Raw genomic sequence first — 14,357 nt, forward strand, 5'->3', positions numbered from 1 at the left:
TAGTTCAGTTATCTTGTGGAGCTACAATTATATATTTCCCACGGGGACATATATACGTACTCCTTCTAGTGCAGAGAATTTGTATTATCTATACAGTTAACAGGGCGCTCAACAGTACATTTTTAGAATCAGTGCTTCCACATAAAATATTCAAATTTCTGTTAAAAATTTACTAAATAACATAAAAAGTCCCACTGCAATTCAAAGATCACAATGTCCACATTCTAACAGCTGTATGACGTTCACGGAATCTTCTCGATCTATAATAACCAGTATACGCTCACCAGATGCTAAGCTGCCTTTTCAGGGACAGCTAATAGCGCTTGTGGCCCAGCCAGTATGCAGGGTATCCCGAGTACATCCAGCTTTCTCCTGGCTCCTTGACTTAGAGACACAAGACAAAAAAGCACTGGGATAGTGTGATACTGCTTCCGTAATAATGCCAATTAGGATAAACACCCGTGCTCCCAGATTTTACAAAGCACCTCGTGTTCCTCCACCTTACACTCAATATGGCCTCTCACCAAATCTCATGGCTGACCCAGCACAGACCAGCAAACACACTTGACAGATAGTGTCCACGATCCTTTTCCAGCCTTAATGTCCCTAGGACTCAAACAGGGACCAGCATAGTGTAAAACCGTTTATTTAAAAAATATATAAAAGAAGTGCACTCACAAACATCCAGTACAATTGCGCATATCAAAAATCATCGAGCTCGTCTAAGCGTCCCTCACTCCTTAGGAGTGAGGGACGCTTAGACGAGCTCGATGATTTTTGATATGCGCAATTGTACTGGATGTTTGTGAGTGCACTTCTTTTATATATTTTTTTAAATAAAAAACGGTTTTACACTATGCTGGTCCCTGTTTGAGTCCTAGGGACATTAAGGCTGGAAAAGGATCGTGGACACTATCTGTCAAGTGTGTTTGCTGGTCTGTGCTGGGTCAGCCATGAGATTTGGTGAGAGGCCATATTGAGTGTAAGGTGGAGGAACACGAGGTGCTTTGTAAAATCTGGGAGCACGGGTGTTTATCCTAATTGGCATTATTACGGAAGCAGTATCACACTATCCCAGTGCTTTTTTGTCTTGTGTCTCTAAGTCAAGGAGCCAGGAGAAAGCTGGATGTACTCGGGATACCCTGCATACTGGCTGGGCCACAAGCGCTATTAGCTGTCCCTGAAAAGGCAGCTTAGCATCTGGTGAGCGTATACTGGTTATTATAGATCGAGAAGATTCCGTGAACGTCATACAGCTGTTAGAATGTGGACATTGTGATCTTTGAATTGCAGTGGGACTTTTTATGTTATTTAGTAAATTTTTAACAGAAATTTGAATATTTTATGTGGAAGCACTGATTCTAAAAATGTACTGTTGAGCGCCCTGTTAACTGTATAGATTATTGGTTTAAAGTGATACACACACTTAATTATAGGAGCGAACCAGTAAGTAAAGAGCATTTAGGAAACCCTAATTAGGGGAAAGTGATTGAGGAGCGCACATTAGAGGTTAATGTTTTAAAGAGAATTTGTATTGTTTGAATTGCCTAGTTAGTTCGCTGTATTGCTCCAGTCCAGATCTAGCTAGCTAGTCTCCTTGCTTATGTTATATATTGATTCATCGCCAATACATACATATTCTAGTCAGCGTTTATTTTCCTTGTATTCGTGCTACGGTGATTTATCAATGCCGTTGATATATACGTACTCGAACTGTTGATATCCTGTGTTTAGCTAGTCAGCTTTTAGCACGTTTTGGTAGCTTGCGCTTAGCGTGAACACCCGTGCTTAGCTAGCCTAGTCCTGTCCTTGCGAGGTAGCCATTGCTGCGGATGCTATTGGTTACCTCACTCTTGTCTTTGTGAATGCTTGCTGTCACTGAGGCAGTGACTAGATTAGCAAGCGTTCATTCTGTCAGCCTCTGTCCTCCTAGTCCTGTCCTTGCGAGGTAGCCATTGCTGCGGTTGCTATTGGCTACCTCACTCCAGTCTGTCTTGTATCTGTCTGAATGTTTGCTATCACAAGAGCAGCGCAACATCACACTGCGCTGCCATTGCGTGTTATCAGAAGCCCAGAGTTGCAGTTGCTCTGGGCAGCCTGTGTAGCCTCTTCCATTTTTTAGCTCTTAGTCTTATTGTGCTGGGTGGTCAGAAAATATGACCCCCCCCCCCCCCCCGGCATTACAGTTGCCATTTTTACACTCTTAATGGCAGAGGCCTCAAACCTGCTACAGTCGGTCATTAAGTGACTGGGGTTCAAATTCTCTAAAGGGGCAGAGCCACAAACAGCCAATCAGATTTCCTTGCTGGATAAACTGCTTCCATTCACACAATTTTGATGCCAGGAACCCAAAAGCTCACAAACTTGGTCGTCATGCGTGACCCCGGCGCACGTGCGCCTGAAGTCATGCGTGACCCGGCGCACATGCGCCGCTCGTCACACAGAAGGGGGCACCATAACTAGGAAGAGGACGCCGTTACCATGGAGGATGTCGGCGAGGCAGCAGCGCGTGATTACCGCATGGCTGCTGTCTGCAGTGAAGACGATCTGGCGACTGGGACACTGAAGAGCCGGGATTCTGGATGGGATGGCTGGGACCCTCAGATGACCACAGCTGGGACCCTCGGATGACCCTTGGATGGCGGCAGTCAGACGGAGGAGGACAGGATCGCGGCTGCAGGAACCGGTAAGTATGTTTTGGGGCCCAAATACCGTACCTTTAGAATATAAGACGCACCCACTTTTCCCCCCTAGTTTTGGGGAAGAAAAAGTGCGTCTTATATTCCGAAAAATACGGTACATGGCAGGGTTCTCAAACTTTGCCGAGATGGTCACTGGGTGACTGAGATTAATATTCAGGGAAGTGGGTGGAGCCTATAATGGCCGATCAAAATTCACAGTTTGATTTTCAAGGGGAATATTAAAATTGCTGCAATTTTTACACTGTTAATAGCAGATGCCTCAAACCTGCTACAGTTGCTCATTGGGTGACTGGGTTCACATGCTGGAGAGGGGCGGAGTCACAAACCGCCAACCTGATTTGTTTAACCACTTCAGCCTTCAGTCGTTTTAACTTTATGCATCTGAGCAATGTTCACCTCCCATTCATTAGCCTATAACTTTATCACTACTTATCACAATTAACTGATCTATATCTTGTTTTTTCCACCACCAATTAGGCTTTCTTTGGGTGTTACATTTTGCTAAGAGCCACTTTACTGTAAATGCATTTTAACAGGTAGAATAAGAAAAAAACGGAAAAAAATGATTATTTTTCAGTTTTCAGCCATTATAGTTTTAAAATACATGCCTCCATAATTAAAACTCATGTATTGTATTTGCCCATTTGTCCCGGTTATTACACCATTTAAATTATGTCCCTATCACAATGTATGGCGACAATATTTTATTTGGAAATAAAGGTGCATTTTTTCCATTTTGCATCTATCACTATTTACAAGTTTAGAATAAAAAAAAAATATAGAAATATTTCATCTTTAAATTTATATTTAAAAAGTTTAGACCCTTAGGTAAATATTTACATGTTTTTTTTTTTTTATTGTAATATATATATTTTTTTTATATTAAACATTTTGTTTGGGTATTTTTGGGAGGGTGGGATGTAAACAGTAGTTTGTAATGTAAATGTGTGTTGAGTTTTATTTTATTTTTTATTTTAGTTGTAGTTTTACTTTTTGGCCACAAGGTGGCAGCCATGAATTTGTTTACATGACGTCACTCTAAGCGTAACGAACACTTAGAGAGACGCATGGGGGACGAAACAGCCAGAAAAAGCAAAGCTTCTGAGAGAAGCTGTCGCTTTTTCTGCGGGGGAGAGGAATCAGTGATCGGGCACCATAGCCCGATTCACTGATTGCCTGGCTAACGAACCGCAGGCTGGGAGCGCGCGTGCATGTGCGAGATCGGCCGCGGGAGCACGCGGACGCGCACATGGCCTCCTGGGCGTAGCTAGTACGTCCAGGAGGCCGAAGTAGGTAATTTCTATGAGACTATACAAATTATTGATGCTAAAGCTCACAAACTTGGTCATTGAGTGTTTGTTTGTTTAGGGATAGAAAAAGTGGGTGGAGCCAACACCAGCCAAATACATACCCGGGCAACGCCGGGCAATCAGCTAGTGTCTTTATAAACAATAAAGGGCATGCTGAGAATCCCCTATGAAAAGATGGACTACTCCAAATCCTGTCGCTTCTGTCAGATTTCTACTACCTACTGTAAGTGACAGCAACATAGGAGAAAAGTAATTTATGGCTCATTTTACTCTGGAAAAAATGTACTTCTTATTTGTCTATGTTTGCACATATTCTAAATTTTATAATTTTTCACCATAGTGCCCCTTAATTGTGTGGTCCGACTTTTTTGTCCCCTTGTGTTCCTTAAGCCTCGTTCACATCTATGCAGCGCAGATGGCTATGCGATCAGAATGCAACACGTACGATTGCACGCCATCTGCGCCGCTACCCGATCCCATCCATTGACAGTGATGGGTAAGCTCTGCGCTTGCGGGCAAAATGCAGGCAGCAGTAAGCAAGCGCATCATAGCTCCATTGTGCTCGACCCACACAAGTCATAGATTGCTCTGAGCACATCACTATGCAGGAGAACAGAGGCGCCAAAAGGATAAAAGGAAGCTAAATGAGCTTAAAAACCAAATTCTTGGTAAATAGAGGAGGTAGTGGTGGACTTACCTCCTCCAAGTAGACACACAACGACTGTAGTAAAGACAGTCAATATATTTTATTTATGAACTCCAAATATGCAACGCGTTTCGCAGGTTTGATCCCGCTTCATCAGGCAATAACAACGGAGCAATAGCATATGTGGTCAGTAGAAGAGCCAGGTCAGTAGAAGGTGCCTGGCTCTTCTACTGACCACATATGCTATTTCTCCGTTGTTATTGCCTGATGAAGCGGGATCAAACCTGCGAAACATGTTGCATATTCGGAGTTCATAAATAAAATATATTGACTGTCTTTACTACAGTCGTTGTGTGTCTACTTGGAGGAGGTAAGTCCACCACTACCTCCTCTATTTACCAAGAATTTGGTTTTTAAGCTCATTTAGCTTCCTTTTATCCTTTTGGCGCCTCTGTTCTCCTGCATAATATTGAGCCCACCCTGGTTGGAGGGTTGAACCCCCTTTTTCTCATCTACAGAGAGCGACTTCTTATTCCTGAGTGGGGTCAGGAAAATCTCCCCACCTGCCTTTACAGTGGTTGCCTAATGGTAACCCTTGTTTGTGAGTAATAATATTTACTCTATCTAGTAACCATTTACCAGTACATATTACACTATTGGGGCTCTTGGTGTTCCTTGTTTTTATCTGAGCACATCACTGTATGAGATCACAGCTACCTACAGAAAATGTAATGGTGCCCACACACGGTACAATAAATAAAAATAGATTTTCCCATTTATTTGATCAAAATGATTAAATTGAATAAAAGTCAAAAGTTTTTTTTTCGATCATAAAAAATGTATGATTATCCTGTCATTTTTTTCCATCAAAAAAAATGAAAAATTGTAGCATGTATGGGCAGCTTTAGATAACAGAATACAGTTCAGTCCCTGATGTGTGTATATCTGGCCTGCAGGATCACAGGAGACCCGATAACACATTTCATCACATTTCCCCCACACTTGTTATATAATAATTCTCTAGTAGTGATGTCATTCTTTCTATCCATTCCTTACAGACATTACATCCAGCATGTCTCCATGTAATACAGTATGGATTGTGCTGAATATCCTGTATATGATATGTAGGAATTGTCTCACCTCCAGTCTGGTTGAATCGCTGCATCACTACCTGCACATTGCGCTTGTTAACAGCCTCAGTGCCTTGAGATATTTGTGTGTTCCTCTCCCAGTATTCGGGCTCCAGTTTCTTCATCCACTCAGTCTTGGGCAGATTCCGGCGGGTGTCACTGTTATAATTCACTATCTCCCGATCATCCACATATGCCACTGAGGAGAACACAGGCAGCCCGGATCCTGGAGCTGAGACTGCCGTTTTATAGTACCGCAGAGAGTGACTGTCTGAGGAGAGAGACATTGTTACACATAAGTATATTCCCATCACACTCACATTTCCTCCTGTATAATAAGGACCGGCACACACACAGGGAGAGGGACTATGGGGACGATGCTCTGCCAGGACCCCTCTCCAGCCAACGGGTGGTTGAGCTGCACACAGTGAGGGGGCATTTTCCTTCCTCTATGGAGAATAACAGGGCTGGATGTCTCACTAGGCAATGTGGGGTTGTGCCTACAGGCGACTGAAATGGGGGAGGTGGCTGATGATCACCTGCCCCACCCCCACTCCTCCTTCTGTATAACATATGCTGCTTGCCCCTCCTATAACAAGTCCTGGTCCCACAGCCACTGTGGTTAATGAGTTAATGGAAATTTCATGTTAACTGTATGGAAACTTATGCCATTTGGGGTTGTATCAATGAAATGCAGCAGCTGCTGGCTGTTATTGGTACAATGTCAAGCTGCTTAAACGGACATAAAAGTTTCATCAACTCTCAGTAATTAGCATCTCAACTCACCATTGGCGATTATGGGCCGAATATCAAATTTTGGGTTCGTGAATTTGGAATGCGAATCTCCACAAAAATTTGCAAACATGTGAATGTGGTGAACCGCCATAGACTTCAATGGGCAGGCAAATTTTCACTTCTTTCACCTGGACTGTGGCAGCCAGAGGGGGATCCATGGCAAAAGTCCCACCAAAAATTACAGAGTTGACGCAGAGTCATGTTTTAATCGTTAAAGGGCAGAAATCACATTACATTCCTAAAGTGGTGGAATAAACTGTAAGGGTTACGCCGCTTCACACTGACCAACGAAACACCATGTTTAACCTCCCTGGCGGTACGCAGTTAATGAGGCTGCATCCGTGGGAGGGATTTTTAGAATAAAACTCGTTTTAAAGCTTGTAGCTAGCACCAGGCTAGCTACCTGTGTCCCCGAAGTCTCCTGGTACCTATTTGATCCCCCCGATCGCCGACGGAAATATTTACCCAGCCGCGAACCCGCGAGAGCTGCAGCTTCGCCATTTAGCTTCAGTTGTCGCTATGGCGACGATTGGACATGACGTCATCACGTCATCGATGCCATGCACAGTCCCGATCCTCCCCATAGCAAAGCCTGGAGCTGATTGGGAGGCTGCACCATCACGGGATCCTGGGGGGGTATGTACTGCGCCGGTGATCGGGGAGATCATAGTTAACTAGCCAAGTGCTAGCTGAAGAATATTCAACACATTTTATTTAAAATAATCCTCCCGGGGCCATGCGATCCCCTGCGACGGAGAGCCCGACACTATGTCGGGCTTACCGCTAGGGAGGTTAGTGCACCACAGCTGCAAACAACCGCAAAGACCTTTAGTGATTATGTCAGGTGAGCATATCTTTGTTTTTACTAGTTGACACTTCCAGGACATAAATGTTAGTCCTCTCTGCGGCAATCTTTGTGCAGTGGTGTGTAGTGGCCACCGTTCTTTTACGCACAATCGTGGGAGTGCAGGCAATCTCGGTTTTCCAGCCCCTATGGTTGGGCTGAGGAAGTTCAGTGACAGTTAAGTGAGCAAAAAAACACTGATTCTGCAGTGTGGGCCCAGTGTTGGCCCAGTAAGCTTCATTAATCACCTGAGGTGACCATAAAAACCACAAAGTTTTTTTGAAAAACATTATCCAGCCGATCGAATTTGGTCTATCCAAAATGAAGCAATGACCTTATCATCTTGGGTGTGCCAAGATGACCATATAGGTCAATGCTTCATTGAGGCACGCAAGCCCCTTACCACGACAAGGTAACAATCACAAAGGAGGACTGACATGTACATGCCTTTTTTTGGGTTGTTACAGCCACTGTGTAGCAGCATAGGCCAGAAAAATTGGGCATGTACATGCCTGAAAAATTAGGTTTTGTAGCAGCAGCAGCCTTAAAAATTCAGCATTTTCCTGGAGAAAACGTCACAAAAACACAGCGTGGAGAGAGTAAAGACAGCTGTGTGGGGACAGACTCACAAGTCTTATGGCAGGCAGCAACCCTCTGGGATCCATGCCTCATTCATCTTAATAGAGGTCAGGTAGTCAACACTTTGGTAACCTAGGTGACTTCACTTGTCAGTGACAATCCCTCCTGCTGTGCTGAAGGTCCTTTCTGACAGGACGATTGAGACCCCATTTGCACAAGGGTGGATGCCGAGGTAACCATGGCCCGTTCCTCTTCCTCACTGATATCATGGAAGGTCTCCTCCTCCCCAGCCACGTACAACACCAAGGGTCCCCGAAAGGTGACCACAAGCCCCCTGGGACACTTGCTGCGGTTGGTCTTCCAACTCCACAAAGTCACCTTCTTCCTCTGACTCCTCTCTTTGCATTGCCGCAGGTACAGCAGGTGATGAGGACAAGGTTGGTTCTGTTGGTGATGGCGACCACAACTCTTCCTCCAGCACTCTTCGCAGGGCACCCTCCAGGAAGAAAGCGTATAGGATAAAGTCACTGATGGTGCCTTCGGTGTGACTCACAAGGTTTGTCACCTCCTCAAAAAGACGCATGAACCTTGAAGCAGTGCGCATGAGCGTCCAGTAATGTGGCAACAAAATTCCTAGCTCCACAGAGCCTCGTTGATGGCTTTTTCTTGTTGGAGCAGGCGTTCAAACATTAGGCGGGTTGAATTCCAGTGAGACGGGCTTTTGCAAATAAAGCGCCTCACTGGCAGGTTCTTTTACAGCCGAATATCTGCAACTTGCCATGGCTGTGTAGGAACATCTAAAATGGTCGGTCACGTACCTTCCTGGACTGCTTGAGGATCTCCTGTAAGCCTGGGTACTTGCACACAAAGCGTTGTACACTAAGATTTAAAACATTTGCAATGCAGGGCACTTGTGTTAACTTTGCTGATCTCCAGTTGCTGCGGGGTCAGCCACTGTGCATTCAGAGCGGCCAGGAATGCTTGACCGGTGTGACTCTCAGCTTTCAGGCAAGTCATCCCCACGATGGTGTGATACCGTCGTACCTGGTAGGTGGAATAGGCCCTGGCTGGGGAGCTGGGAGTGTGCACTTGTAGTAGAGAAGGGTGCAGCAGCAGTAGAGGACTCAGCCGAGGATGATAGCGAAGAGGATGGAGGAGGAGTAGGAGAAGAAGAGGCGGTGGCAGCAGGCCTGCCTGCCATTCATGGCGGTGTCGCCAACTTCACTGCAGAGCCACGCTTTCCATGCTTGCCAGCAGTCAGCAGGTTTACCCAATGCGCTGTATAGGTGATATACCTGCCGTGACCGTGCTTTGCAGACCAGCTATCAGTCGTCAGATGGACCCTTGCCCCAACACTGTGTGCCAGAGATGCGTTGACTTGGCTTTTCACATTACGGTACAGGGTGTGGATTGCCTTTCTGGAAATATAATATCTTCTGGGTACCTTCTGTCACGGAAGAGCTGTGAAAAAAACTCAATCGCAATAGGTTTCCTGCACCGATTGTGATTAATGGTACAATCCCAACTGTATGTGTGGTTATAGCAGAATACATATCATTTGGGGTTGCTTGTGCTTTTGCTGCTATCTGTGTCTTTGAAAACCTGGCTATTCTAACAGAGTTCTATTCAGGGGGTTACAATGTTTTCCTTATTTAACTAGAACAAAAGGGTTTTTGCTTCCTTGGCAGATCACAGGTTAGGTGTGAAAATGCTATCTGAGAGTAAAGCTTGCTTCTGCTGGTGTCACCAACTGGTGTTGGTGACTCCAGCAGAAGCAAGCTTTCCTCTCAGCATGACTGAGATCTGCTAGCACCATTGTAGCAGATTGAAAATGAATGTTTTGTATGATTTTTGCCTTATAAAGGATACCGTACCAATGACAGTTAGGAAAATTATATCATTTTGTTGGTCAGGATGAGTATTCGAATATCAAATTTGTGCCGCTGACATACCCAGCCACTGAGTTATTAAACTTCTCCGTAACTGAACATCCTACGGTATTAATGTATAATATAATTTCAATGTTTATTTTTTCAGGATTATGAATTTGTTATTATTATGTGTGTGTGAGATGTGGGGTGAAATATGGAAAGTGTCATATTTTTGGGCTTAAGCTTCCCGCCCAAAGTATGATAAACAAAAAATTCCAGAGGATCCGCACACTCTTAACCACTTTACCCCCCGCGGTACGAATTTCTCCGTCCCTTTCTTTCCCCCCTAAAAAAACCAAGGGACGGAGAAATCCGTACGTTCTGCGTACTCTACAGAACTAGCAATCACCTCTGTTTCAAGAAACAAGCCAGGCTATTATTAGTATTCAGGCCCCCTAGAGACACTGTATTGAGAGTGTGAATCCAGAATGCCTCTCTTTGTAAGAGAGACTGTTTGTGGTCCCCCCCCCCCTCTTCTTGGTGCCTGCACCCATTCCATGATCATACCTCTGAGGGAGTGTACCTGATGCTTCATCTCCAAAAAATGCAATGCAACTTGTTTGGTCACGTCTGGGGTTTCACCTTTTGCTACCGCTGCAAACATCAAAGTATAATAAAGTCCAGCCCAGGGGCGGACTCTGAGATCCCGCCCTAAAAGCTGGATCATTTAAAAGGAGCAGGACTGAAATCTGGGGGAGTCCTCCATTTTATCATCGTACAAGGATTGCAAGCAGCTAGCATGAGGACAGAGCTGGCTGCCATCTTGTTTGAACTTTTATCCTGAAACAAAAGACCTTTCCATGTGCTTGGAAACAAAGGACTTTGCCATTTCCTTCCACAAAAAAGGACATACTACTCCAAAACCTTTAAGTAAGTATGCAGTTTTCTCCTTTTTTTTAATTCCTTTTTTTTTCACTGTGGCTACTCTTCTCTATAATTGTTACTTTTAATGATTTTCTGTATATATTAATTAATAATTATTTATATTGCATTTATAATAAAAAGCCCTTAAGTCATGGTTTGTCTCAGCTGCCACCTGCTTTCCAGCCAAGCAGAAAGAATTCTAGCTTCCCGAGATTCACTACCCGAAACTATGATATGGTTATAGCCAGAGTAAGTGTTTAAACAATCTTTATTTGCAGGTTTAGAATAGTCAGAAGGGGTTTTCCTTCTCCCGGATAAAAAGGGATGGTGGCAGCTTTGTTCCCTGAAATGTTGTAGTTTTTTATTATTGTAGCTCACATGCTTCCTCCTACTTCTACTGCCAAATTCCAGTGGTTTCAGTGCACTGATTGCATCCACGAGGTTGGATAGTCTGTGGGTTGAAATAGACTGGAAGGCATTGAGCGGTCTGGCCATTAGCGGGCATGTGATACCTACCACTGCGGTGTCCTATTCAGAACAAATTTTTTAAAGGCCTCAGACTCCATCAGCTTGTATGGTAACAGCTGGCGGGCTAATAGTTCCGACAAACCAGCTGTCAGATGCCGTGCAAGGGGGTGACTCAGACTTCTTCCGCTCAAAATTTTCCTTGACAAAAAGCTGACTGTAGGAAGAGGAGCAGGAACTGCTTGAGGTGAGAGGCAGAGTGGAGGGTGGCTGTAAAGGGACAAGGACAGCAGAGGTTGACATGGCTGAAGAAGCTGGACCAGGAGGAGGGTGGCTTCAATTATGGGTGCTGCTTCTCCTCATGTGTTGATCCCATTGGTGTGGGTGTTTGGAGCTCAGGTGCTTTTTGCAAAACAAAATCGTTGTACCTAGGTGGGTGTTGGACTTTCTAAATCTCAGAGTCTTGTGGCACAGGCTGCAAATGACTTTGCTGTTGTCGGAGGCATGCACACAAACAAATGGCCACAAGGTGAGCTTTGGGTTGATGGCATTCTGGTGGTGGTGGTGGTAGTAACAGCAGACATTGGCAGGCATGTTGGCTGGCTGACCCCGGGTGACGATACCTGTTGTGTGGCAGAGCCACTAGCTCCTTGTGACAATCTCCCCCTGCTTACAACAACTTGTCTCCTCCTTCTCTCTGTCTCCCCATCTGAACTCTCCTTCTCTTAACCTCTTCTTGAAGGCACCCATGTCACATCCATGGACACATCTTCATCAGCTGCTTTACTTGTTTCTGACAACTCACAATAGGCACCAGCAGCGGGTACATCATCGTCGTCATCATTACACCTTACATCAGGGGTCAGGAACCTTTTTGACTGAGAGAGCCATAAAGGCAACATATTTTAAAATGTAATTCCGTGAGAGCCATACAATATGTTTCAAACTGGGACAGTATGGCTCACGTCCCTGTTGCCCTAGTGATGTGTATACAGTTGATCCGCCAGGCAATGGCAGTGTCAGACATGTCTTCAGCTTCTCTTTGGTTTCAGCAACATCAGCAAAATCCCCGAGAGCCAGAGAGGAGAAATACCGACTAACAGCTTGTACAATTAGCTAGCTGACTTGGGGGTTGATTCACTTTTTAGGACAAGATCCTTGCACTTTTGTCCAATAGGCTGCCTGTCAAGTGACAGGCAGCCTATTGGGCCAATCAAAGTGTGGGGATCTCGTCCTACAAAGACACTAGACCTAACAGGGTCCAGAGTGGGACAATTGGAGCAGCTGGTGTTCGTTTTGGGGCAGTGCGAGTAAGTTAGTAGTGCATGCTACACCAGTATTATGCAGGAGAACAGAGGCGCCAAAAGGATAAAAGGAAGCTAAATGAGCTTAAAAACCAAATTCTTGGTAAATAGAGGAGGTAGTGGTGGACTTACCTCCTCCAAGTAGACACACAACGACTGTAGTAAACACAGTCAATATATTTTATTTATGAACTCCAAATATGCAACGCGTTTCGCAGGTTTGATCCCGCTTCATCAGGCAATAACAACGGAGCAATAGCATATGTGGTCAGTAGAAGAGCCAGGCACCTCTGTGTGTAGCGGTAGCGTGCCTACTTTAAAAATGTTACTTGCTCAGCTTGAGCAGTGTAGCTTAGTGAATCAACCCCTACTGATTTCTATGTGAGCCAGATGTAGCCATCAAAAGAGCCACATCTGGCTCTCGAGCCATAGGTTCCCTACTCCTGCCTTACATCCATGTGTGTAATAATGACACTTGACTGAGACATATGAGGTGGTGTAAAATTCTTATCTCCTCCATCTTCTGGCAATAATGCTTGTGCATCACTAATTTCCTCAAACTGATGTGTGAATAACTCCTCTGACACATCAAGTGAAGGGGCTGTGGTGCTAATGGTGGTGGTGGGGCGAGTGGTAAATGCTGGGGTGCCCAAATCAGAGCAAGAGGAGAATGGTGCATCAAGGTTCCAAGAGGAAGCGGCAGAAGCTGGGGTTTGCTGTGTAAGCCAGTCAACTAATTCCTCAGCATTTTGGGAGTTCAAGGTACGTGGCCCCTAAACACTGGGCATAATTCTAAGACCACAGGAAATTGTACATGGCCCCTGAACACTGAGCATCATTCTAGGACTAGGACCACAGAAAATCTTTTTCTTCTTCTTCTTCTTCTTCTTTGCCTTCTTGTTCACCATCTTCTTTGTTTTCTTCACCTTCTTCTTCTTCACCATCATCTTCTTCTTCTTCGCCATCTTCTTTGTCTTCTTCACCTTCGACTTCTTCTTCTTTTTTGTCACTCAGTTTTGCGTATCTAATTATTTTTTTTGCATCATGCATGTTACATAGTAGCAGTAGCAGACGTATTAGCTGGTATCAGAGAAGGCCATGGAACCTGACAGTGGTACTACAGCACTAATTTCAATAAATTATTATAACAGCATAATAGGTCATGGCATCTAGTGGTGGTACCATGGCTGTAATAAACACTGAGAAAACAGCAGGAGGTTCCAGACAGCGGTTGTAAGGCACACATTGTGTCCAATACACAACTGGGACAGCACAGTTTTCAACCCAGACACCTCAGAAATATTTTTTTATAATAATACTAGCTGATGACCTGGCGTTGTATTTGGCTGGTGCTGGCACCGCCCACTTTTTCTAACCGTAACACACAATACTCAATGACCAAATATGTGAGCTTTGGGGTCTTTGGCATCAATAATTTGTATATTCCCATAGGAATTAAACAAATCAGATTGGCTGTTTGTGGCCACGCCTCTCTCCAACATTTGAACCCCAGTCACCCAATGACCAACTGTAGCAGGTTTGAGGCATGTGCTATTAACAGTGTAAAAATGGCAGCAATTTAAATATTCCCCTTGAAGATCAACAGGTAAATTTTGATTGACTGTTGTAGGCTCCACCCATTTTCCTGAATATTAATCCCAGTCACTGTGCAAAGTTAGAGAACCCTGCCATTAACAGTTAAAGAATGGTTGCAGTTATATTTTCCCAGTGAAATTTGGTTTTGGCTCAGCCCACATATGTAACCTTGCCACACAGTCACTCAGTGA

At 44.6% G+C, this 14,357-nt stretch overlaps 1 protein-coding gene across 1 annotated transcript in view; it reads right to left on the reverse strand.

Moving 5' to 3' along the window:
- LOC137543598 (class I histocompatibility antigen, F10 alpha chain-like) overlaps window positions 1-14,357 on the reverse strand; it is a 97,738-nt gene that overhangs the window by 54,236 nt on the left and 29,145 nt on the right. Inside the window, exon 2 of the mRNA XM_068264698.1 lies at window positions 5,799-6,059. Coding sequence (XP_068120799.1) covers window positions 5,799-6,059 — 261 coding nt within the window. The remainder of the gene's footprint in view (window positions 1-5,798; window positions 6,060-14,357) is intronic.

This window comes from Hyperolius riggenbachi, unplaced genomic scaffold (assembly GCF_040937935.1).
Source record: "Hyperolius riggenbachi isolate aHypRig1 unplaced genomic scaffold, aHypRig1.pri scaffold_113, whole genome shotgun sequence".
NCBI lineage: Eukaryota > Metazoa > Chordata > Amphibia > Anura > Hyperoliidae > Hyperolius > Hyperolius riggenbachi.